The sequence below is a fragment of the Antennarius striatus genome, chromosome 1 (assembly GCF_040054535.1).
Source record: "Antennarius striatus isolate MH-2024 chromosome 1, ASM4005453v1, whole genome shotgun sequence".
In the NCBI taxonomy this organism is placed as follows: Eukaryota; Metazoa; Chordata; class Actinopteri; order Lophiiformes; family Antennariidae; genus Antennarius; species Antennarius striatus.
The window spans coordinates 12,257,593-12,285,172 of record NC_090776.1 but is presented as its reverse complement, the minus strand read 5'-3'; the positions used below and the strand labels follow the sequence as shown (position 1 = coordinate 12,285,172).

Here is a 27,580-nt window from a genome sequence, read left to right as displayed (position 1 = left end):
TGAAAAACAGATTCTGTTACAGGCAGTTTCAAAATATCTACAGACCTATGTTATTAACAGTACAGAAGAAATTTATTACACATAACAAAAACAGCTAATTAAAGAGCACGTTCAGCTTTTTTTGTAAACTTTAACTTAAGGTCATGCATGGACTGCCTCTGATTTTAGCTGCCCTCATTGCTTAAGTGAAAGGTTGAAAATATAGATCTTAGAAAAACCATAGCATGTCATTCAATACATGAGAACACGTTATTTTTTCTGCTATTGTACATACGAGTTTCAAAATGCATTAAAAAGTGTCCAAGAAGGCATTAGAATATTAAACAAGTAACTATATATTTATTTACAGCCATGTTAAATGTCTTTGCAGTGTAACGGCAAATGAAGAACATAAAGTTGAATTTGAATGTTTCTTCTATTTACACAGGCATTTGTGTTGCACCATATTGGACGGATGAGGAAGGCTCCATCTGAAGACATTCACGACACAAAGTGGTGCGATGTTGTTTTACATCCGTTTGGTGACTAGTTTGATCTGTTGGGATGTTTTAAAGAAAATTGACTTGGATTTCTGAGGTTCGATCAGGCTGAGATTTCCTTCAGAAACGCTCCTTACAACTCGTCGAGGCTTGTTTTCCTCTGAACCTGAGGAAAGACAACAAAGAATAGTAACAAGTATGAACACAGGTATCCATTCCTGTTAGCTTGTGATGAAAACAAATGTCAAAGTCAGTTGGACTTCAAACACACTGAAACTTTGACTATGGTCCTTTCTTCAAGTACTGTTTTTTAATTGATTCAAACTTGGGCACAAACAAATATTCTAAAAATAGCATTAATATGATGTACTATTGTCAAAGTTTAGTGAAAGAATACCTTATACAACAGTAATTTCTCTGTATTGATACCTACCAGCATGGCGTCGCACCCTGAGAGGTCTCCGGGCCATTGAGGAATCTTTCTTCATACGTTTTGGGGCAGAAAACCCTTGTGCAAAGTCTTGGATGCTGCTAAAAATGCAAATAACAGATTTAAAATGCATATTCATTACCTATAACTTGATTGCCAACAGATAATGGTTTTATTTAGTCTAATAGCTCTGCATGGCTTTATTTTGGGTCGAAGTTATAAATAAGTTAAAGCAGAATGTTAAATGATTTACATGAATAAAAAAAGATCCACATTACCGATTCAGTTTACGTTTTCCTTGCGCAGCGGATGTCATGTCCATGTAGGTTGGGTTACCACGTCTTACTTCTTGTAAAGTCATGGTCTTCTCACTGTAGAACAAGTTTTACATTACCACAACAAGCAACATTTCCAGTTGAATTCAAAATATTTTCTTCAGACATTTATAAGGGAGAAAATAACTTATTAAACAACAGAAGACTAACAGTAGGGATTGTATTTTTAACCTTTTGGTAGGAATTTGGATCCCAGCATTGGCCTTTGGAGGATGGAGTAGCTGAGTAGGACCTGACAAACTGCTGGACTTGGAAGCCTGACAGGGGCTACCACCGCTTATTATAATGGTAGCATTATTCACAGTTTGGTCATCATTGTCCAGAATTTCAAAGGTCATGTTGGGATCCATGGTACTGCAGGAGCCCAGTGGCAGTGCATGAACAGTTCTTTGAGCAGGTTCTGGTGTGCACTGGAGTGGGAAAATTGCATCCTCGAACACTGGGGCCATGGCGACAGTCCTAGGACTTTGTGGTGGCAGTGACACACAAAGATTTCTCCTGATGGGCATCCTCGGCATTGGTTCCGTCTCAGTTTGATTTCCTTTACCTAAAAGAGAAATTCATCCATATTGAAAGAGCACATTTATGGATAACTTAAAAAGAAGCACTGTAGTCACAAACAGAGTTAATGCCATAAATGTCAAAGCAAGTTTAAGACAGGACAGTGTTGGATCTTTCATGTCAGATAATTCTGACATGAATTATCTGACATAGTCCAGACGATGGACCTTCAAACAGTAAAGCAACATTTTCATAAACCATTTTGCAAAGTCTATTTTGTTGTTTTACTAATTGAGATAATTGCAACACTGCATCTGCAGTACAGTGGATTGCATGAAATTCTATCAGCAGACATTAACCAGAAGGAAATTGGCATAAAGTCCACTTCAAGTCCCTTGTAGACTGATGAAATGTGTATTTGCACAGCCTTTAGCATTTCCGGTAATCCCAGGAACTCAACAACAATGTTTGCATGTCTGTGAAGACTGGGTATTTGGACTGTCTATTTGTTTTTCACACTGGTTTGAATTGGGTAGGATGGAGTAGGAAAAATGGAATGTCAGGATTCTTTCCTGCCCCGATCAGATTCCAGCATTCCTGGGCCAGAAATTGGGCTGGAAATGTGTTCAAATTACTCCATTTAGTCTGGCTGTAATTGTCCTGTTCTTTTTTCTGTCAGTTGCCTCAATTTTAACTTAAGAAGGATCTCGTGGGTTATGACTACTGGACTAGTATTTCCTTTAGAAACGGCTTGGCTCAAGTAAACTAGTGGCGGTAATACTTTATCATGTGACAACAGTGCCAGGTGGGCCCTGGAAGAATGGGAAGACACTGTCCTGTGGGAAACCACCTGAAGTGTTTTTGAACACACTATGTGACCTATAGTGAAAAAGGCCATCTTCCACAGGATAAGTCTATCATTTGGGTGAATAGTGAGATTCTCAGCCATCATGTGTGGATACAAGGTATTGAACGATGTCTGCCAACAGGAGTGTAGCTGTTGTGGTGGGTGATTTCAGATGCTTATTATGGTGTCTACAAAGAGTGTGCCTTCGTGCCTCTGCCTGTATATGACCATCGCCATAGCCTTCATCACATGAAAGACTGACAGAGTTGGGGCCCTTTACCACCTGGACAGTACTGTTTTTAGGTACAGGAGATGTCACAGCTGAGTGGGGGAGTGAGCTATTAGCTATTGAGCTCTTGATCATGAGCTGGAACATTCCCCCAGATGCTCAGGGCACTCCCTCTGGGTAATGCTACTCTAGGGTGCTGTGTTCCCTTTGCGGCATTAAAGCTCTTACCGCTTCCTCTGCGTTTATCATGAAGGCAGAACCACCAAGTCTAAGTGAGTATTCCCTCGCTTATTCGCGCTTCAAGATTGAAGGCTTCACTACATAACGAATTTTTTAGATTACAGTATTCCCTCACTTATTTGCGCTTCAAGATGCGTAGCTTCACTAAATTGCGGATTTTAAAAATTGTATGTATATATTGCATGTGGTCCTCGATAAGACGTGTTTCATCTCATCAAGGACAAAGGAGAGCAAGAGGCAAGGAGCAAGTGTCTCCCCATGAGCTGTAGTCACATGAGACCGTATGCCTATGCTATTGGCTGACAGCATCCCTGTGTGCACTGCGTTGTGAGACTCATGGTCTATATTAAACAGTCTATTGGAGTGTGGAAAAAGGTAATACAGATATATTACCTGACAGTCATTATACATAAATATTAAACTAAATATTTGGTCACTATATCGTGGATTTTCACCTTTCACAGGTGGTCCTGAAACGCATTATCCGCGAGTAACGAGGGCATACTGTAGATGGATTTATCTGTCTGGATGTTGTTGTCTGTCAGATGTAGAAGGAATTGAGGTCATTGGGGAGTAATGCTGGGCTGCTGTCTGCAACCTGAATGAGCTTATACAATAGGTGACAACTGTGTTCATTGCTAGCATGTTCTCAATACCTTGCCAAGTTTAGCAGAAGTTCACTTGTTTTAAATTTTGACTTCATATTTCCTTTAGGTAACTTGAATGGAGAACATGACCTCTTTCTTGTCAGAGATTTCCTTAACAAGAAAGTAATGTTTAGACATCCAAGATTCAACGGGGGTGGGCAAGACAAACTGTTTGATGATATTGTCCTCCCAGCATCTACGATGAGTCATTGTGAAGTTAATAATTGTTTTTGGATGAAGTTTAGAAGCTGTTCCAATCAAACATCCATGTCATTGACATGGCCTTCTAGTTGATGTTTTAATATCTGTCTTCAAGCAGTATGGTGTGGTGGATTTATTAGCTAAGCAATTGAAATAACTGGGTATAACTTTTGGATGTTTTCTCGACATCTTCTTTGGCAGTAGCTGAATTTGCTGTGGAATGAATGTGAACAAGAATGAAAATGAGCTATGGGAATTTCCTGTGGAGGTAAAAAGGATGCCAGAAAATGGTCAATCACTTTTCCCCGATGCCAACGGTTGAGCACTAGCATGGCAAGAAACAAATGCCACCTCCATGTTATTTGCCTGTGATCTCAATATTCTTCTCAAGCCTTAGAGAGGATCTGAGGCAATCTTCATTCAGACTGTCCTCAGCTTTCCTATGCAGCCTCATTTCAGTTTGTAGTTTTTAAGCTTTTAAGTATCGCAAAATGGATGGAGAGGTGTGTACATGGATAACTTTCTGACTGTGGTATCAGTGGTTAATCTGCTATACTTTTGCTATAAATTTGACAAATACAGTATCTCAGAATTGCATGGCTTCTCTTTTTGACTTGATTTCCAACAGAAATGCATCCACTCATTCAGTAGCAGTGGAAAAAATATGACGGCATAAAAGTAAGGATATAAATGCCAGTTGTGTTCTGTACAGCAATTTGTATACAAATAAATAGAAGTGATTCGCATAACAATTATTTAATAACTGCTTGCTTACCATGCATACACTTGACTACAAAGAAGGCGGACATGAAAATTAGGGGATTGCTAAAAGAACCTTGACAAATTATTGCAAATGAGAAGCAGAACATACAATATAATTATATGGTAGTGAACAAGCAAAATATGCATTTGTTATATAGTCAATCAAATGCTAACTGTATTAAAGTAACTACTGTACTCTCTGGACATCAAATAAGTTATGAGTCTGAATGAATTTCTCTAATTTGGTTGTGCATAGTTGAGGCATCAGTATCACCTCTCAATTATCATATATGACCCACAAGTGTGTGGCGGTATCTGCAGAAACACTGTCTGTGCTTGCACATACATATTATTTTTATTACTATTTTGTGTGCTGAGGGCTTGTCTATGTGTCAGTATTCATGCTGTGGGCTTTTAGCCCCCACCGAATAACACCGAAGGTTGGACGATGGTACAAAAGTGCAGTAACCAGGTTATATCCTCGTCTCCATCTCTCTCCGCAGCTCTGTCTGTGTCAGGGATGTATAAAGAGCTGCAGGTGCCTGTTTGACGTATGCTCGATCTGAATTTACATGAAAACCGGCAATGCGGTGCCATCCTGCAGGGTTGTGCGGAGGTGTGGCCATGTGTTTTTGTGCTATAAAATGCAGCGAAACAGTCAGGAATGATTCAGTATTTCGTTGTTGCCAATGCCGTTCTCTTTCTCTCCATTCATTGTCTACAGTGTTTGTTCCACTGCGACTTTCTCAAGCCAAGGACGTGGCGCCAACAAGCAACCAAATGCTACTTTCTGCGAAAAGTTTAAAAAATTTGTGAATCCAACCCGTTTCAAATCCACTCAGATATTTAACAGGCGTGCTCTAAATCTTTACCACATTCTTCTACAAAGTTTTATGAAACCTGGACTGGTGTTTCTTTGGTAGTCCTGCGGACGAACAGATAAACAATCATATTAGTCTTGTTACCCTGGCTTCAACTTCAAAATAAACATTCAGTCAAATAAATGAATCTGATGAAGAAGATGCATGGTCCCTGACTGGTTTTCAATTGTGTGTATGTCAAGCAAGTAGTGTTAGCAAGATATGAGTATGTTTAACATACAGTAGCATTTAAGTATTTTAAGGCCTGTATTTTTTCAATTGGATAAACGTTGCTGACATACTGTGAGACATTAATAAGAAGCAGGCCTGTCGCTCAAGCTGAAGCCAGAGTTTGGTACTGCGATTCAAATGACCCCAATGGAGCCAAAAATGTACTGTAATGCTCTCATTGCTGTTAAGTACCATCGGCCAAATATGCGTTTTCAGAGAGAAACGCTGCTCTGTAATATTTAGCTATTTTAAACTGCCAGTGAGGATTAAACCATTTTGTTGTTCAAAACGAAAAATAAAGCCAGAGAACTAGTAATAGTTTATCAATCCTCTGCCACATTTACTGTATGAAGCTGCTTAAGAGTTGAGTACTGACAGACGGCACACAGTAGAGGACAGTGAATAATATCTGGATATATTTGATAAACAACAACCAGAATGGTTGAACAGGCATTTATTAATGGCGGTTATTTCAAAGAGGAAAATTCTTTTGACATTCTTTTTTCAGGAAATGGGCAATGGAGCCATGCACAGTTAAATGCTTTCCATTAATTAATTTGAAAAAGTTAAATGAAATAATAATAAATCATATTTATAAGTATAAATGGAGATGAGAAATTTTATCCAGTGCTTTCTCAAATTGTCATGAGTCATTTACAAGTGACAGCTATGAATAATAATGCAGACCAGAATGAGGCTAAACCACGTTGTCTGCGTTACATTATGAACACAATTACAGTCATGGCATTTCTTGCAGAGGTGTGGTGAAGGTGACGGAGGAGGCTAAAAAAAGAAAAATACCAGCACATAAAGAAATTGCGAACATTAAATGCAAAGGTGAACGACTGATTTATACATTACCCAAAATATCCAATACAATATTTAGTTAATGTGAGTCAGACTTCAGACAGCACACTGAGTGAAGAGATGTATGAGTCTGTGGCAAAAGAGTTGTCCCTAGCAATAAATGGCAGCAGAGTTCCTTCAATCACATATTTTTGGCTTGTAGGGGATTAATACATGCATGAGTTGCTATTTCGGGTGGAAGCTGCACTGAATTAGGGTCGCCTGGTTGCTGCTGCCTGTTTTTTATAGTGCGCCTTTTCTGGTTGGTGGAGCAGGGGACTTTACGTCTGTTGACGTTCTTCCCTGCCCTGCTGTGGATCTGCATTTTCATGAATGAAGCTCAAGAGGGATTGGGAGGGTTAGACGCTAGACAGACAGAGAAAAACATTTGAGGATAGGAGAGAACGAAAGGCTGAATGGAGGAAGAAGCCAGACTATCATACATTTGAAGCAAAAGAGACAGCAAAATATAGGGAGGAAAAAGACATGGGAGAATGCAGAGTTATGAAATTGTACGGGGATATAAAAACACAATCAAACAGGCAGTGGGAGGAAGCTGGATGAAAAAATTCTGAAGCTGTTAATTAAAGAATGAGTGGAAGGGCTATAATCAATGCTAAATTGTGTAACCAGAAATATTGCTTCAGTGTGATCATTTCTGTGTCATTTGCTATTATTAAACAGTCCACAAATAGTTAATGCTCTCTCACAACCCCAACCCTCTCTAAAACCGGTGAATTCTGATTGGCTTTGCAAGATGCAGGGTGGAGTTATTTCTCATAACATGCTGCAGTGACTACCATTAACAGCTGAGGAAGCAGTAAGGGACTGACAAACAGCATCAGAAGAGGACCAGAGCAATGTGACCCAATGTTAATTTAAAATTTTATTCATTAAACACTGTGCTTTTATGCATTTTACTGCAGCTGAAAATCCTGCACACAACCAAGATGTGCATGTGTGCATTTATATATAACAACTACAATAGTGTGGAAGCTTTAGAATGAAATAAAAATGGTCAGGGTTGATTTCAAGACATGAGTTAGTGAATGCATCATGCATCAAATATAGGAATTTATTAAGAGATAAATGATATTGCTTTAATAACAATGCATGCATGCTGAATTAAAAGGTGATGCTTGTCTGGGACTTTCATAAAATGCTGCTCTGAGGTTGGATTACAAGCAATCATTTCACATTGTATTTAGATATTGACAAAATACTGAAACATTCATCTATTATATTTTACTTCCACTGGAGGTTGTGCAACATGACTCATACCCAGGTATTCATCATTTTCTATGCAGATAAATTTACACATTGCACATTCTCGGTAAATTTCAAGCATAAATTGTTTCAGTTATAGATGGGACTATTTGGTTGCATATACCGAATTATACTTTTGACAAATAAATACTTCGCAGGCATATCTGGCCATTTTTCTCCCTTACTTATAAGCCTAAAGTGGATTTTTAATTAAACCTAAAAATACTAATTATTGATGTATAAAGTATATTTACAAAGGATTGAACTTGTCTTTAGACTCTGCCTACTGTTGGACAAGAGTATTGTGTTGTTTGATTCTGCTGTGAAGACTGGTCTGTGGCTTCTCTGGTCCACGTCAGACCCTCCAGACACAAACCAGGTCCGTGTGATAAAAGCAGCCCCTCTTTTAGGTACCAGCCCCTGGTTTTTCTTTGTTGGCTGGATTCCCTCTTCTCTGAATTCCCTCATTCGGTGTCATGTTCACTTTCTTTCATGTTTGTTTGTGATTCTCTTGTGGAAATTTCCTGCTTGAATACATGCAAAGGACAGAATAAATGATAGAGAAATAGTGTTTTCAAATCACACAACCCTACTCTATTGTTCTCTGCTGTTGAAGGCATATTGTAATGGTTAATTAAAATATCTAGAATTCTTCATTCGCAGAAGGTTGCGCATTATTTACTGATTGAATATCCATGACTAATCTTGTAATTATTAAAATGGATTTAGTTGAACGTAAAACGCGTCCAGAAATGATTTTCAAACACAATATCAGAGCTCAGAGTTTGATGTAGGTGTGTCAAATGCTGCAAGAAAGTGATTCAAGGTTTGCCCTTTAGTTTTTTCTCCCCTTCATTTAAATATAAGAGGTCACCATAGTAATACAATTACAGCGAGTACAGGTGTTTGTGGAAAGATGACTGTAGACATATTGGCAAAGATAGCTTAGCTTATGAGGAAATAATAAATGTCAATTGAGCTTCACTGGTGTGTAATGCACAACGCAAGGCTGGAGGAAAGACCACACAGGAAAAAATGTGAAAACTCTATGAAAGAAGTTCACTTAATATAAGAAGTTGTGTGAGAAATTTAACGGCAGTGGTGACAAACTCCCCTGTGCTCTCAGGTTTCAGTTTTATGCAAGGAACTCTGGTCATCTGGCAGGAGTCGTTTTTTTCAAAGTTACATTTCCCACAATACGTTTCAATGAAATATAGACCACCTGCAGTAAACATCGTTACAGCCAATTTGAACTGCAGTATTTCACAAAGGTTTTTGTGTTACATTTCCCCAAGGCTTCCCTGTAGACATTTTTCCATCTGTAAAATTAGTTGTAAGTATTCACATCATTTCATTATTTGAGGTTTGGCTGGGACAGAATGTCTGCAGCACAACCATAAATCAAATTATATTACATGTCTGAGTTTTATTGTGTATTTTATATGTCTGAGTTCTATCGTGTATTTTACTATAAATAACAGTTATTAGTCTTAAAACTGCTAAATTGGTGTCAAGCAAATAAAAAGCAACATGGCAAATTAAATATTTAGGCTCATACAAAGTGACTGAAAATTGATATAACACGTTAAAAACAACTGAACACTTTGTGTTCCACTTCAACAAAACATGGAATAATCTCTTAAACCATGTTTGGGCAAGGGTGATGGATTGAGGTGTCAAAGAGGGAAAATTAGTGAATGATTGAGGGGGGGGTGGGGTGGATTATCAGGTAAGTAGAGGTTACCTGATAGTCACAGCCACACGGACAAGAGGAGAGGAGGTTTACCTTTTGGTGATGGAGCAACGTCATACAATGCAGCTCTTTTAGTGTGATCCTGTGCACCTAAGAATGACAAAACCTGTAAGTCTCAAAATCAAACATTACATTATCAAAAATGTACAAAAAGCTTGACCCACATCTGCTACCCTTACAACATTATGCTTCATTAATACTTTTTACATAACCTCCATGTTTTTAAAAAGAGCCAACTGCTTTTAATCGCGGGATTGGCATTTTAAAGTATGAAAAGTATTCCTTTGAAATTTTGATGAAAAGCTTCCTGGTATAAAAATTATGAAAAATGACTAAGGTGAAACACTTAAAAAAAGGCCCTGATTCATTGAGTTATCTTTAACAGACATTCAACTGGCTAAATTAATTAGGTTTCTATTTGGGCGGCGGCGGGGGGGTTCCTTAAAAGGATAAAGAAATCAAAATCTATTCAAAAGCCCAAGGATTATACATAGATGTGATTAAAGGTTTGTAGTAATAATCAGTTTCACAAAGGCCGAGACAACATGCGCTGCCTTCCACTGTGATGGCTACATTTTTCTAAGTTGTAGTGCATCATCTCTGGAGGCTGAAATGCTTGTTCAAGTAAACACATTTACTGTATATAATGAGAATGTAGTGAACTTTTTATAAAATTGGTAGCTAGCTGTCAACTAATAACTTGAAAGTTAGAGGGATAATTGTAAATAACAATTTTGAGAATTAATTTGATTTTGATATTGTCTAGAATAAACAGTAATTAAAATAGACATCTTCATTGATAAAGTAAATACTAATTAGCATAAGTAGTGTTTGCTAGCAAAATGAATGCAGACAAATAATTGCAAAGAAAGATAACAGAGAACAGAAGAGGATAAGACCATTATGACTTACTGCAGGGGCTACTCTGGTGGTAAAGTAGATGTGAGAAAGAGAGGACAGGTGCCAACTCGCCACGGGGCCTTGCAAATCCTGCTTCATTTGTGCCCTGCGATTCCTCTCCAGCCCCACCGCCTATGAGCTGCTGCCCCACCACTTCCTGGTCGGCCCAGACCACACCCCTCTCCCGAAACACAAGGTGCTCTAGTTCATGGTTTTCCTTCTCATCTGCTGCTGTGATCAACCCAGCCCCGTGTAGAACCAAGTAGTTTCGACTGTAAGCTGGTAACAAGATGTTCACCATTCTGAAATGGAAAGAAAAATATTATAAAACAACAACAAACTGCAGAACAAAACAACAGGCAAAATTATTGTCAACCTACTTTTGGATGCGCTTATTTTCCTGATCCTGTAGTGCGGTGAGTTTGACCATCTGAATGATGTGTTGTTTAAGATCATGTACCTGCAGATCTAGTCTGTGACATTGCAAATCCTTCTGCAACAACTGAACAAGGGGAGAAGTGAGGTCAGTGAGCATTAGTGATGAGGCAATAGGTATTCTAACCTAACGGCAGCCTGAATAACATCTCTGGTGGGCAGAACTTAAAACAGTAAAAGGTGGCTAGGGGTCAGGATACTAGCGAGACGATGCAAAGTTCTGTTTTCAGTCATGTTTCATCAGGAAACATGCCTGCTCAGGATAAGGGAGGAGAGGTAAAAAGAAGTCTGACGTAAAGAAACTACGAAACAACAGCGTAGAGAACATTTGACCGGTGGGTGCGTCACAGTTCTGGGTCAGTTCCTGGAAGAAAGGATAAAGAAGAAAAAATAACATGGCAATGGTTTTAGGTAACAGGCTGCTGTGTGAAGGATGAGTAAAGGGTATTGATTTATTCTCTTCAGTGATCCACGAGTGAGCTGGAGAAATAAAATGAGCACAGTTCTAATTACTGGAAGAACAGATGGGAAGAAAACAAAGACAGTCACGACACCAGTAGAGACTGCCCACCTTCCAAAATAAACAAACAAAAAAACACCAAGCAATGAGTTTTCAAGGATGCAACCCAAAACAAAGTTTTCATCCACATCTATTCAAACATATATATAACTCTGTCACAACGGTTAGGGCATGGCGTTTTAAGAACCTGTATCAACATACTTGCAGATGTTGGCTTAGCACAATTCTATGTCATTTAAAAACAAAAATGTTTCTACAAACAAATATTTATTTACTTTGAACTTACGTAAGGAATGAAATTCGTAACAACTTTTTCCAACATTTTTATATATCTTCCAGTTCTGGATATCTATATTGTTTAATAGAGAGTAGAACCCACTGATATGCGCTACTATATCGCTCTCCCCTTCAGTTTTGGCAAACCCATCTTTTTCAACTGATGAAAAATACATCACTGTGGCAAAGTCACCACAGACAGTAGCTTTAAAAGCTCTGGTATACCGCAAGATCTATCTGTTGGTGATAGGAGCAGACCTTTGTTCACAAGGAAAAAAACAACCGAACCCAAGTTTAAATCATGATGAATTATTATTCCAAATGTTTGAGTATATTTTGGTTCTACTCAATTCAAACACTTACCTGTTAGTATGGTTCATACTCACATTTGTTTTGATCAACTTGATTTCCTGTGTGCGTTTGTTTTCAGTAGTTTTGGAGGTAAGATATAAAAAAACATTGTCTGCATATAGTGATAATGTTAAGCATTCTCGAGCTATAATTATCCCATCTGTTTTTCTTGCCAGTGTTTCCACACATAGGAAATAAAAACTATTTTTCTGCCATTGTTGGAACCAAGTTTCTTTCCTGACACTCTACTAGTCATTTCCTCAAACACTATATGAGGGGTAAAAATCCCCACTTCTGCCAAACCTCTTCTGGTCCTTACGCAGAAAGGTTCACTGTTAAGCATCAGTAAGAGTGAAAGAGTCGGTTGTTATACTTACCACTGACGACTGATCATTCGACTTCAGCAACTTGATGTCATTCTCAACCCGATGAAGCCAACCATCATTGTCCAGGAATTGTGTTTCTGACTCCTTCAGACGTTTACAAATGTGTTGCTGCTGAGTACGCAAGCTGGCAATCTTCCTTTCGTGCTTACATGTGGCCTATTGAACGCAGAAACAACGGGTCATCCACAGGTCAACCTCAGTTTATACTACTGTATTATTTTCACTAACTATTCTATGCAAGCGGTTTAAAAAAATGCAAGAAAAGCCAATCACTAATTTTGTTACATCACACATATAGATGATCCTAATCTGAGTGTTTTTTGACTGTTGCACGAATTTATGGGTTGTACAGTCAATACAGGGCCTGATTGTTTTCCAGATTCTAGGAATTGGTAGGGTTAAGGAGGGCCACTATATACATATTGTATGTAGAGACTTGAAAATGTGTTTTTCATAATAGGACCTCTTTAAGCTAACAGCTCATTGTTGTAGACCTTCCATGTCTATTTAGCGTTCTGACTTAGATGGTTCAGTCCAGTGTACGCTGTTACAGTCAAATGAGTTTCCTTTGTCCTTTAGATGCAGTCAGACTGCTGAGCCCTGGCCTGAAAAGCTACCTCTCCTGTGTTGTGACTTGTTTGATTTCTCATCACAAAAACATGGTTGAAATGGGGAAGAAAACAATGTGATGTGTTCGCCAGTGTCTCCTATTGTAGCCAATCTTGAATGGAGAAAATGGAGAATTGGACTCCTACCTAGCCACTGGTTACTGAATATAGAACTGAAAGTTTTCATAGAACATCAAGCTCAATAGGGACGACGTTAGGGAAAATATACTTCCCTTTCTAAACTGCCAGAGATTGGGGCGATTGGAAGATTAAACATTAACTTTCATCAGAACCCTAAAACACAGATCGATATCTGCATTTTGACTCTTGTGATCGACTGGAACTATAAAACATTTTTTATTATTTTTTATATTGACTTTAATCCCCGAAGGGAAATTAGTGGCACACTCTAGTAAGTTAAAACATGCATATATATATGTCAGACCCTGAACACACAAACACACACTTGTACGCATACAGGGGGAGGTAGAGTGACGGGCAGCACCTTCGTGGTACGCCCAAATGAGCAACATGTAAGGGGGATGGCGCCTTGCTCAAGGGCGCCTCTGCAGTGCTCCTGAGGTGAGCTAACACCTCCCACTGTCAGCTCACACTCCGGGTGCTCTACCGCCCGCTCTACCACTGAGCTACTGCCGCCCCATTGGGCCAAGAAAAGCCGCGCGCTTCAAGAAAGAATTGAGTACACGTCGCTATCCAAAGAGGGTTTTAGGCAAGTCAGACACAAACCAGCAAAAGGACCAGCACAAAATCACAGTCATCCCACATTTGGTCATCCCACATTTGACTGCACTATCGGAGAAATTAAATGATTTAAACGTTTGCAAATGTGTTGCTGCTGAGTATGCAAGCTGGCAATCTTCCTTTTGTGCTTACATGTGGCCTATTGAACTCAGAAACAACAGGTCATCCACCATCATCCACAAGTTTCATCACAGCTTATACAGTGCACCCTCGCGCATTCGCGCATCAACGATTGCGAATCTACCTCATTGTGGATTTTTTGTAGGCAGTCACGTGATACCGTACGAGCATTCTATTGGCTGACGGCATCCGGAAGTGCGCTCAGTTCCGTCAGTCTCAGACTTTCGTGTAACAAAAAAGAGCTTTAAACAGTAAATGAGAGTGTGGGAAAAGGTAATACAGATAGAGGGTGGTTTAATATCAGTATGGGGAGGGTTCATAAACGTTTAAATTACTGTAAATAATAAGAGAAATAGATCGTGATCTCAATCACGGATTCCTCAATCCCGTGTGGTTCCTGGAACGCATTAACCACAAAGAACGAGGGAGCACCGTACTAATATTTTCACAAATTATTCTACGTAACAGTCTAAAAAAACACAAGAATATTTCATTGAACAAGTCATACAAACCAGGTATTTTATAAAGTTTTAAAACATATGCAGCAGTTTTAATGTCAGTTTTGGACTCTCAGATAAACAGCTCCTACAGTTTATACACTCAAACAACAGAGGCGGTCTGAATTGAGGAGCAGTGACTGTGTCCTGTGGTGGTGTAAATGAAAGGCTAAGACAACAATAGAGAACAGAAGTGGAATGATGACTCAGGAGCCGCTTTTCAATGGAGAATGATGGAACATGTGGATAGCAGCGTAAGCATCAGCTACCTTCTCTGTTTTTTCTTTGGCACAGAAGTATTGGACCAGCAGGTTGTCCTCCTCAGAGTAGCGCTGGCGCAGCTCATTCTCCTTCAGTTGCCTCTCCAGATCCAGCTGTTCTCGCCTGATTTGCGTCCGGCCCGAGAAGATTCGCTGCAGAGTATCCGACATCCTAGTGCAAGGGAGCGAGAAGGGCGAAGTTCAATTGTTGCAAACTTTATTGAAAAAGGAGCCCATTAGCAAATCTGAACAAAACTTAATTGTCAAATTTTACTGAAATTGCATCATGGATCTAAAAATGTGTACTGTAATTTATTTATTTATCTTACAGAACCCTGCATTCAACTCGAGCCAGGTTTGACATTGTAGTACAGTAGTTCTATTTTAGACAACAATACAATTTACAAGGTGCATTTAATTTGTACAGTGTATGTTCAGTCTGCTGTGGCTATCCGGCCATCCGTCCATATCTGGGGCCAGGTCGAGGAGGTAGTAGTCTTAGCAGGGGTGCCTATACGTCTCTCCCCTCAGACACTTCACCTAGCTCTTCAGAGGGGATAGATATTCAGTCTACTGTAGTCATGCACGAGAGAAAATATTTAACGCAGTTTGATTCAAACCAAATGTATAAGCAAACTTTTGTACAACATGTTAGGAGAACATGTATGTTGGTTGCTAGGCCAACAAATCTTTTGTTTAGATATTTAATACATCCTAAGCAGGACATGAGATGGATGCTAGCTGTATAGATACATTTAAATTGGCATTTCAGAGTTTAAAATAACACAATTCAAATTGAAGAGAATACCATACCAAGTAATTATACTATATTATATAACAATTATGTACCACAATTAACAAGTTATCGCTTGGATCAGTTAAAATGTAGAGCCATCTCAACCTTTAAATGACATTTAGAGCTTCCACAAGAATCCACATTGCAATAATCTAGATGCTGTTAGCTTTATGGTGAATATATGAATTGGGATAAGTTAAGGTGATGACTAGAATGAATGCAAGTGGATGTCTGCACAAGTCAAAAGCAGTAGGAGGGACGGCAGAGGCACGTTGGTAAATAAGAGCAGAGCTGTCGCTGAAATGTGACTGCACTCTTCAATGCAACTCCAGTGACGTAAGAGACATCGTGGTCTTGCTAGACTGCTGAATTTTTAATAGTATGAGACGCGTGCAGCCTCTATTCAGAGCCTCTCCCTGTGTGAGTTGTGAATTCTGATGACAGTGAATGAAATGTGTAGGAATGGGATTCATTCAGGATTTTCATTTCCCTAATCCCCAATCCAAATATCCAGTGAGATGCTACCGAGTTCCTTAACTCGACGGGATGTGACGAAAACAAAATACATTTGTGCGTATCATCTGAATAAAAATCAAAGCACAAAGACGCTGTTATCAAAATTAAATATGAAGTAACATCCGAATAAATAAGATGGTTTTACAGTAAAGTTCTACTATCTACTACACTGCATAATTGGGACAAACAAAAACAGATCATGAAGTTGAATTTTCCCCAAAAAACAAAGCCGACAATGGCAGCAGTTTTCAGTCTAGATCCTCGGGCCATGAAGCACATCTGTTTTTAATCTAAGAAGCAAAATAGTCACTTATTAAATACCCAGACTGAAAATGGGTAGTGCTTTCATTATATTTCAATTAAAGAATAATAAAATGTGTTCACAGACACAGGAGTCATTTACATCATTGCGAAAAATGTTTTACTAGATTCTCCATCATTCAGGCTGAGAACTAGTTATTTAAATACAAGCTGACTTCAACAACTGAGCAAATTTTGTGTCTACCTCTGAATGAGGACAATGCAACACACTTCTACCTTAGTGCTGGACATTAAGGTACCTCAGGGGAAACCCATCCCCCTCTACCCTTATCTGGATAAAATGGGGTGTTTTTACGCAGACGAGTTCTGGATATGTCAATTACTCCCGCCAATCACTTATTTTGTTGCATGACACATATAGCTGATCCTAATCTGAGCGTTTTTGGACTGTTGTATGAATTTATGAGTTGTACAGTCAATACGACGCCCTTTTGTTTTCCAGAGTCAAGGGGTTGGTAGGATTAGGGAGGAACACTACAATATACATAATGAATGAATGAATGAATGAGTGAACGAGTTAATTTATTTCCAATAACAAAAACAAAAATAACAATAATAAAGAATAATAAATACACTGGAAAGGTGTGAACACTGTCTGAAAGGGAGTAGGAAAAAGTGTAAACTTGTTAAGACCTGAAAATGTGTTTTTCATAATAGGACCTCTTTAAGCTAACAGCTCATTGTTGTAGACCCTCCATGTCTATTTATTGTTCTGACTTTGATGATTCAGTCTAGTGTACGCTGTTATAGTCAAATGAGTTTACTTTTTTGTCCTTTAGATGAAGGCGGACTGCTGAGCCCTGGCCTGAAAAGCTACCTCTCCTGTGTTCTGCCTTTTGATTGGGGGCTGTTTCATTTCTCATAACAAAAACATGGCTGACATGGGGAAGAAAACAATGCAATGTGTTCGCCAGTGTCTCCTATTATAGCCAATCTCTACAAGAAAATGGAGAATTGGACTCCTACCTGGCCACTGGTTATGTATTTTAATGACCCTAGAGGTGAAAGTTTACATAGAACATCAAGCTCAGTAGAGACGACGTTTGGGAAAATCTACTTCTCTTTCTAGACTGCTAGAGATTGATTTGATTGGAAGATTAAACATAAACTTTTATCAGAAATCTAAAACACAGATCGATACCTGCATTTTGACTCTTGCCAACCACTTTAACAAAAATCTGGAAGTTATTACAACCATATAACATTGAGCCAAGAATGTCAGGGCAAAGGGAAAATAAAAAGCCGTGCACCTCAAGAAAGCATTGAGGACACATGGCTACCCAAAGAAGGTTTTTGGCAAGTCAGACACAAACCTGCAAAAGGACCAGAGCAAAAACAGTCATCCCACATGTGGCCGCAGTATTGGAGAAATTAACTAGGATTTTCTTCAAGCACAACATCCCATTGCACTTCAAACCAAGCAACATACAGGGTGTGAAAGGGGGATGAACTTCAAATGTGTAACCCTAACAAATGCAGATGTGTTTGGTACCTCAGATGTGTTTAAATGCAGTATCTGCACTAGCCCGTTAGAACCAAAGAACCCTCCTGGGTGAGAGGCAAAAAGGCTTCGAACCCTGAACAGAAGTTCAGACGCTTCATATTCAAGCTCCAAAGTTTTACTAGAATAATACATTCTTCACCTGAAATTTGTCTGACAGTTCAGTAAATTATTGCCAAACTGTACCATCAATATTTTATTATCTGGCTGCTCTATGCAGGTTCACTGACACCGAAACAAATTCATACAATTATTTGACTTAAAAGTATATAAATTATGCACTATATATAAATTACAGAGCTGACACAAATACAATGTGTCCGAGCAACACACATAACAGACTCACAAAATAATTTGGTGAATAGATTTTTGTTTCTCTGTGAAGGTAATATTGTTTTTATTATGTGAAGCATTTCCTTCTGAAAGAGATACCGATGAACATTAGACTGTTATAGACAAAGGTAAATCAATGGGCTATAACAGGAGACAAAGGCAGTCTAGTCTGACAGAAAGGCAATGATGCTGCCAAAAAATCTATGATTGGTTCACCATTATGAAAGCGTATGACTTATATTAGTTTTCTGTATAAAAACAACAGACTGTCTTTCAGGTTGGGAACAAGTCGGTGCCGCATGTGAAGGACGTCAAATATCTTCAGTTCTTGTTTTTGAGTAAGTTGAAATCTAGGATTGACAGGTGGATTGCTGTATGTGACAGGGAGTAACGTGTTTGACCACTTCTAGAGTTTTGAGTACAAACAGAGGAAATGATATCATGGATACAAAGTATCAACATGTTTCATAGGGTGTTGGGGCCCTTAGGGCTCGGGTGAGGCTTCACACATCAGGACTGGTGTAGAACAGCCGTTACATTTAAAGGAGTCAGCTGAGGTGGTTAGGGTCTAAGGCAATTCTGCCAACAAAATAATACTTTATCTGCTAGAGTTTTGGGTCAAAATGGATTCATGTTCTGCTGATTCCACTGAGAATTGACACCAGACTCTGCTCTGTACCTTTGGAACTGTCAGGGAGTAATTTTTTGTTGCTTTCTTGTGTTTTAATGTTGCATGTAATCATGAACAACTATTAACACGCTTGTTGAATTGAAAAACTAAAGCCATAAGCCTTTAATTGAATTTCATTTTGGGCTTTTGTTAAACCATAAATTGTATGAAATACACTAAAGGTTAAATAACATTACAGGCAGAAAGGTCTCTTGAACTCTCAATATTGTTTATATGACTTGGACCACTAGACATAATTATGACCCCACAATATCTGTTCCAATCCATTATAAATGATTATGGATCTAAATATCTCAAGTCTCAGAAGCACTTTTAAAACCACACCACTGTAAATTACATCGCCAAATGCAGTTACATGCTCTTTCTGCATACAATCAAATTATCCACAACAAAAAAAGGACCTAACATTGAAATGTGTCTCACTTGAAACACAAAAACTTACTTAAGTATGCTTACCTTTTGAACTCTGCTTGTGTCTGGGAAGAGGTCGTGCTAGAAGTCCCAGGTACCACACTCTTATCCTCAAATGATTTTAATTTCAGCTTCAACTGCAGAATCTATAAGATGCAAAAGAACATTGGGAACATTAATCGGGTCATGTTCCTCAATTTCCTGGACATTATTTTTAACTGATGACTGTTTTTCCAGAGTATTTTAGTCTACCTCTTGACGTTGCTTCTCACATATTATTGCATACTGCCCAATGTGACTGTCCAGGCTTAAAACATTACTTTTCAGCTGAAAGATATGGAGAGTTAGAAAAGGCAATGACTTAAAAGGAATCTACATTTTTTTAGTTTAAAAAAAGTACTGTTAGCATCATAAAATAACAAAATATACTAACCGTGGACTTAATCTCCTTAGCCCTGTTGGCATATTTAAGAGTGTTTTGAGTGTCATCATATGACTTGCACGAGGGGCTAACATTGGCAATCATGACCGTCCTGCAGTTGCCACCCAAGCAGTCTTTAAGCAACCGTGTCAGCTTGCTGTCCCTATAAGGTATATGGGTTTTCTTGCTCTGAAACAAAGATATCAACATTAGCCCAACAGATAGAACATATAGATATTTGGATTCACCACAAGAGCACATAAACAAGACACACACACACAGACACACACACACAGACACACACACACACAGACACACACACACACACAGACACACACACACACACACACACACACACACACACACACACACACACACACACAATATGAATACGACTTGGTCCAATAATGTACAACTTCAATCAGCATTACACAAATCAACACGAAATATAGGAAAAACAGATTGCATTATCATACGACATGCAGAGGAGTTTAAATGCGAGGGGGAGCTTATCATGGGCCCATCACCGCTGGACACGTGCTTCAGAGAAATTTGGATAGAAAATGAAGAATGAAAGCGTTCCACTTAGAGTTAAAATGCTAACCTGGAGGCTAACTGAGTCTTTCTGCAATCTGTCTATAATAACGGCTTTGGTCATACTACAAATACTTGCATGGTTCACATTCACATTTCAGAAAAGATCACAATGAAGTTCAGTGACAAATGAGTGTAAAAGGATCTCTTTTGTGGAGTTCACATCCACATCTGCGTAGCTCCCTGGAAATACCCTAAACCTACATCTGGATTCACAGACCTCAGTTACAGAACTTGTCGGGTCCAGGGAGAGAAAATCTATTCTATCAGACTAGACGTTCATGCTAGTGTTGCTACAACTGGACAAAGAAAATTAGTTTTGATAATGGACCGATGATTGATAGATCTATTAACAAAACGTTTTTGTGAGTCTTCTTTGATTTTAGACAATAAATGAAGATTATTTGGATGCACTTCATTAGTATAAATATTTGAACAATGGCTGGAAATGCTAACAATGTAGCCGCAAGAGGACACAAGCCAGTGTCTTATTGTGCCGGTCCCAAGCCCGGATAAATACAGAGGGTTGCGTCAGGAAGGGCATCCGGCTGGAAATGCTAACCTATGGTTAGCTGAATGGTTACGAAAGGGCTTGAACAACGACAGGCATTAGATTTTTCTCTTCATTTCAATACAAACTGAGTGATGAGAAATGTTAAAAGGGCAAAACAGAAAGATAGCTTAACTTTGATGCAGGAAACCTGGTCATGTCTGAAAATAGTGACAAATTCATCAGAATAATGTATCTGAAATAGCTCAGCTATCTAGGTTCATTTGGATATGAATATGATTAAGCAAGGCTGGCATTATCAAATTTATCCATTTTACACAACTTTCTGAGAAAACCCCTTGTTGTGTGGGTGGGAAACGCTGGCCTTGCGTGGACGGAAGGCCAAAATGGAGAGAGAGGACGAGTCATCAAATATAAATCTATATTGCTAAAGGCCAATAACTTACAACAGAAACCTCTGTACAGCATAACACGAAGATGACACACTGAAAAGCCCAAATAGAAGTAGCAGACATACTTCTCATTGAAACGAATGGCATGTCAGCCCAACCACAAGCGGGGACATTCTTTTCTGTAAACAATGGCCACAATATGAACTGCCAACAGTCAGTACTGGAGCACCAAAAACCATGGGGAAAGGGTGGGGAAGGAGTGAAGATTAGTGGTGGGCGTTGTAGGTTGAGAACATCAAACTATGAGGAATGGTGGGCAGGGTATAAAACTAACTGGACAGTATCCATGAAAGAACACAGCTTAGCCCCCAAAATGAAGTAACTTGTTCAAGCAGTATCAGATGACAACATGGCTGCAACACATTTGCACAATACTTCCTAAAATCTATGTGGCTGCTTGCGCCTCATCCCTTGAGACTGTAAAATGAGAAGACTGCTTGACAGGTTAATGTATGCGACTGGAATGAAATAATACCCATATACTAAGCTGGCTCTTCACTTCCAAGGCTTTCTTTTACAAAAGGGGACTTGCGAAACCTTCATAGAGCTAGAAATTTCATAATCCTACGAATACACAACACCAATTTTCCATGTGTGTTGACTTGCTTCATACAGGCACAAAACTAAAATACAAAAACACAAAACAATTCATATGTTAGCCATTTGTGAAGTTTGGAAAGCTGTTCTCTGTATAAGCAATGCACTGCATCTGTGTACCTGTCTGGACACATCTGCAAGCAGTTATTTGTTGAAATGTGTTCAGACTGATAACAAGTGACAGCACATCATTATAAACAATTTTTTCATATTGTTGATAAGTATGTTACTCATGTCTCAAGCAATGCTACATTAAAGTAATGAATCGTTGATTTTACCTCATTTGTAAAGCAATGGTACAACAGTTTCAAAATAAATTTGTATTGTAATATTCTTCATTAGCAAGGGAACAAGATTGTTGTAACACACTGATCAAACACCGTTTAGTTTCTATTCTCAGTCACCTTCACTAAACAGGAAGTGTCTTCTTTGCATTCACAATTCTGGCTCTTACATCACTAGGCAAATAGCACAATTAAATTATTCATTTTTTTTGTCATCAGATCACTAATTTTGTATTCCACCTGTAAGTGAGACAGCCATTTGTTCCCTGCGAATAGAACGTGACATACTGCTTAATACAAAGGGAGGCCACATTTTCCACATTTGTTTTTTGCCCATGGTCTCATTATGATTAAGAAAATGAGTTCAAGGTTGAAAGATTTGCCAAGGTACCAGAAACTTAATAGTTTTCTAGGAATGACTAATCTCGGAAATTTTGAGCGTTTGCAACATAAGCCGGTCCTGTAAAACGTTGACATACATCCCTTGACTATTGGAGCAGTACATTGAACTTCTTGCCAAAATTACAGGGACATACTAAACCTTCATAACAATATGAATTCACAGGGGTGCTGTTCGTACTATACTTCTATATCGTTGCATGCATGACTCCATGGACACAATATGAGAAGTCTGATCTAAAGGAAAAGCTGTCTCCTTTCAGGCCCTCTTGGATCGAGCACAAAACTGGAAATGAGGAAGTGATAATCAAACATGAACTATAGCGTTCTATAGCAATTGGCCCAGTTTATTAGAACCCAGTATTTGCAACAGTCAAGCAGAAAAACAACTATAGCCAGAAATCTATTTTGCACATGCTATGATTTACCTAAAATTGATATATATAAAGTGTTCTTTCCTTAGATGGTGTATTACCATGATTAAAAATCATCTGTATTTGATTTTTCTGTGATTTTACTAATTAAAACTACACGGTTGTATCGGTAGCCCTGCAACACAATGTACTTTATATAATACATTCCTACCTTTGGGTCAGCAAGAGCATTGATAACATTTCCTAGGGCAAGGAGTGAGCGATTGATGTTAGCGCCTTCCCGCAAACGAGCCCCTTTAGCATTGGTGGTGCTAGCCCGCTCTGAGCCTGCCAGGTCAATCAGGCTCATTTTTGCGATGCAGACATGGGGATTGAGGCTGGCGGTTTTGTCCTGCTGTCTCAAGTATACCTGGAATAATGGATATGATACTGTCTTTCAAACTATTAGAAGGCAAACAGCGATAAATGTCACAAAAACTTAAATTCAAATTTTAGGGAAACACAAGACTTCAACATGTTTTTTTTTTTAAAGAAGTACAATACTGTACCTGAAAAACTGCATGGGAGCGGGAAGAGGTGGCGTTCATATCAGTTGGATGCTGTGTCCTATTGCGATTGCCGGAATCTAAAGCCTCCAGAATGTGCTCTGCAGATTTAGGCTATATAGGAGAAAGTGAAAAAGTAGATTGCATGTGACCCAGGAAAAGGCACAATTTAGAAACACAACAGGATGTCTGGCCATCATAGCAACAGAGCAATGAAGGGGACGACATTCAAGACTATAAATTAGATATTATAGATAGACCATGAAAGTACATTTTTAAAAATGTAATTTTACTGCAGCTTTGTGAATGTCATTAGTTACTGTAGAAGAAAACATCATAAAAATATAAATGCATCACAAACGTATGGTTTTACTAGGTTGATGGGTTGCTCGCTCTTTTTTTTGGTTCTTGTGGGATATACATGGTAAAATACATTTAGCTTAGTGGGTACAGCAGTGGAAAATGGTAAAAATGTTTTCTAAACTTTAAAACATGTAAACATAATCTTGTATACATGAAAAACACACTTATCAAACAAAAATGAGTATCTGGCCTCTTTAATACATTACACAGTGACAGAGGAATGTGTTGCTACATACCTGATGCAGTGTGAGGCCCTGAACAACCACTCCTTTAGAACTGTCCTCCCTGACTGCAAGAGGGCCTGCATTAGCCAGTAAGTCTCTGATCTGTTCATTGTAAACCTGTAAACAAACAACAAATAAAACTATGTAACAGCAGCAACTCTGTCAAAATCAGGGTCAAAACACAGGCAACATAAAGTGATTAGCACTAAAATGCCATAAAATGTAGTAATGTATCAATAGGAAAACAGAACAATATACCTTTTAAATGTGGCCATTGTAGAATTGTGTCAGTGCTGCATTCAATGCAGAAAACAAACAAATAAACAAACAATAAAGATTCGAATACTCACCTCAAGATATGAGACTGCAACTGCAAATTCTTTCTCCTCCTTGGCATCATCCATACGTTTGAAAAGCTCCTTCATTGTTTGGTACATGACCCCAGGTTCATTTTGTGAGCCCAACATCGTATGTGTCTTACCTGCTCCAGTAGCACCATATGCAAACACTGCAATTGAATTAAAAATGACTACAATTATTATAAAGCAACAATGGATTTATAACAGTACTTACTACAATTTAAAAAAAAATCAACATCCAAAACACAAGCACAAATAGCAATATGAGATTAGTGAAAATATCCTGGTTTAAGTGTGTATTACTGTTAATGAAACTACATTTTGGAAGAGCTGCAAGTTGTTGCGCTGTAGTATAACAGGTGTGCCTCTTATTTTATAAATCCCACTTAAATCAATGAGAATATACTAAACAATAGAAAGACGTCTCTTTCTTGTGCAAAATTATTAAAGCAACACCAACCACATTTTCCAAAACAACCACTGAAGGGGGAGTTGTAGCTGACATAGACCATTTTCAATGGGTCACAGATGACTCTAAAACCAAATCTTTTTTTTCCTTTCCATATTTGTATCAAGACAAGGCTATCATTTCTATCAAAGCTTGCTAATTGTGTTAACTTAAAACACTGGAACTGCAGGGCTGTGAGGAAGTGACTAGCAAATAAACCCTGGAGCTTACAATGTGAATTAACAGCTGCAAGAAGTTTCAATTAATGATTTGATAGAGTCGTCAAATCATGCAGAGGGAAGGAGAAAGAAAAAATACTTCAAGCTGGGTCTGTCTGCATATTTTGCTGGGGAGGTGGTCAAAATGACAAATGTTTACTTTCACAAAACACTTCTCTTTTTATTTCAGAGCCCCTGAAAGGGGATCCCTTTCCATTTTTACCCCCCCTTACCTCTGACCCTTAGAAGGCTGTACTAAAATGGATTATAACACAATATTAGTTATATTTCTCCTGATTCTCACCACTATGATTGAGCACCTCCTCAGCTGGGGTGGGTTTAGAAACACAGTTACACAGATAACTAGTGGAGCTTCAGCACCAGCTGGGGTAGTTCTCCACACTGTATGTCAACCAGTGCATTTAAAACAGCTGATTACAGCTGCTATTTATTATGCTATAGCCTTGGGATGGCGTAGGTACGATCAGTTTTGGAAGGTTGTAACACTTAATAATACAAGGGGTGTTTATATGCAGGAAAACAACAAGGCTGTGGTATCTTGTTAAAACATTTGTCATTTCGGAAGGAAGAAATGCAAGTTTAAATATCATATGGCTTGACATTGTTGTCTTTTTGGCTAATGCTAATTAGGCACCACAAAGAGTAGTCGCTGTAGAGCTACTATACCCATATGCTAGATTCCAAGCAATAACCACATCTACAGCTTTGAACTCAACCACTCACAGAGATACTTGATGCAAAAGAGCACCAAAGTGACTTCAAGACAACTCTGTTGGGCTACATAGAAAGAACACATGAAAGGTGACCTATTATTCATGCTATATTGTCTTAAAGAAGTCAGTCAACTGTTACGTGTTCTGCAGTTGTAATACTGAAGGAAGCATAAATATAATTTTAGAAATCAGCTCTGTGCGGAGTTCGCGTGCTCTCCCCGTGTCCGCGTGGGTTCTCTCCGGGTTGTCCGGCTTCCTATCACCTTCAAAAGCATGTGCTTCAGGGTGATTGGCCGGTCCCAAACTGCCCGTAGGAGTGAGTGTGTGTGTGCGTGTTTGTATATCTTTGTATGTGGCTCCGCGGTGCACCGGCGTCATGCCCGGAGTGTCCCCCGCCTCACGCCCTATGCCAGCTGGGATAGGCTCCAGCTCCCCGTGACACGCTACTGCGGATACAGCGGCGGTACATGAAAATGAATGAATGAATACTAAAGTACTAAGATAGGGTTTCAGCACAAATGTTTTGCATGGGATATCATAATTGTTATGTAAATCATCTTCAGTCACTTCTGGGCTATGGAGGCTCAGTTGTTGCTTTGCACTTCTATAAATTTCAATATATTTTTATGTCTGGTGCATATCTAATTTGTGTCACTTGTAATTAACTATTACCTGTGCAGTTAAATCCATTCATGACACTGTCCAACAATCCTTTAGTTGTGTTCTCAAAGACGTCAGCTTGAGTTGAGTTTTCACCAAAGACATGGTCAAAAACAAACTTAAGGTCTTTGTTAGCCTTCTTGTTGATATTACGATTCCTCTGTGACTTAAAGCATGATATGTCCTCTTCTTTGGGGTCAAATATGACCATGTGTGTATCAACAACCTGGACAACATTTCGACAGTTTTCACGTTTCTCGCTGTCACTGGCCGGCCTCACTCGGACAACCACCTTGACATGGCTGCACACATCCTTCGCCATTGTGGATCTACAGAAAAGACTTAAAGGTATCTAGAGGAAAAAACCCAGAAACAAATGTGTGTTATATCTTGCAAATACAAATACATTTCTTTAGTCGCCCTGAAACATTTATTTTACCTATGCTTGATGGATTTACCAATCAAGAGTCAAAAGCTCTTTATTAAATTATGAGACATACAAATGTTGTATATATGTAGACATACATATATGTATATACAAATACTGTACACACACATAAACATATCTACACTAAACCTATTGATAGAAATAATTCCAATTCAACACTGCAAAATGATAGTATAGTGGTTCACTAGTTTATTTTTTGCCGATATTGGGTGCTAGTTCTCAATCCTAGTGAATCAACTAGTAGGCTTCGATTGCAACAATGATTAGTGGTAAGCACCCATATTTTGCGGTTAATTACAAATTATTACTTTCCAGTCACAAAAAGTTACAAGTAATAAATAATGGAGGCACACTGTTGGCCAAATGCTAGCATAAACATTTTATATCACGTATACTTTACAATATGAGGGCTTAACGACTGACTTTGAAGTCGTTTTGCTAACGACTGCTAGCTAAATTAGCTGTCATATAATTTTCATTGTACGTTAGCATCCTTTTCTACACGTTGAATGCGTTGTATGTGATTGCGTCTTACCTTTTATTAGATGTGATTGTTTTTCATGTCATTAGTACGGTAGTGTTTTTGGATAAGACACGAGTAATTCGTGCCACAAAATGAATTCGGTAGCGAAGCTCTT

The 27,580-nt window shown here is 38.7% G+C and overlaps 1 protein-coding gene across 1 annotated transcript; it reads right to left on the bottom strand.

Moving 5' to 3' along the window:
- On the bottom strand, positions 1-27,580 carry kif18a (kinesin family member 18A). The gene is made up of 18 exons (XM_068317157.1): positions 27,478-27,580; positions 26,507-26,846; positions 24,426-24,583; positions 24,088-24,192; positions 23,492-23,602; positions 23,155-23,352; positions 19,745-19,921; positions 19,564-19,638; positions 19,357-19,457; positions 14,752-14,914; positions 12,487-12,651; positions 10,908-11,029; positions 10,540-10,829; positions 9,661-9,717; positions 1,416-1,791; positions 1,188-1,280; positions 913-1,010; positions 1-645 (listed from the first exon to the last, which is right to left on the bottom strand). Exons 2-18 carry the CDS (start codon positions 26,814-26,816, stop codon positions 509-511), a joined length of 2,736 nt encoding a protein of 911 aa, XP_068173258.1. The 5' UTR covers positions 26,817-26,846; positions 27,478-27,580; the 3' UTR covers positions 1-508.

Bases quoted from the DNA above. Each gene is read 5' to 3' on its own strand.
- kif18a (XM_068317157.1), bottom strand. From the start codon at position 26,816: ATGGCGAAGGATGTGTGCAGCCATGTCAAGGTGGTTGTCCGAGTGAGG. The intron at 9,718-10,539 runs GTAAGTCATAAT...TGTCATTCTTAG, and splicing joins CCACCAGAGTAGCCCCTGCA to GTGCACAGGATCACACTAAA. The intron at 1,281-1,415 runs GTTAAAAATACA...CTTGTTCTACAG, and splicing joins ATCCAAATTCCTACCAAAAG to TGAGAAGACCATGACTTTAC.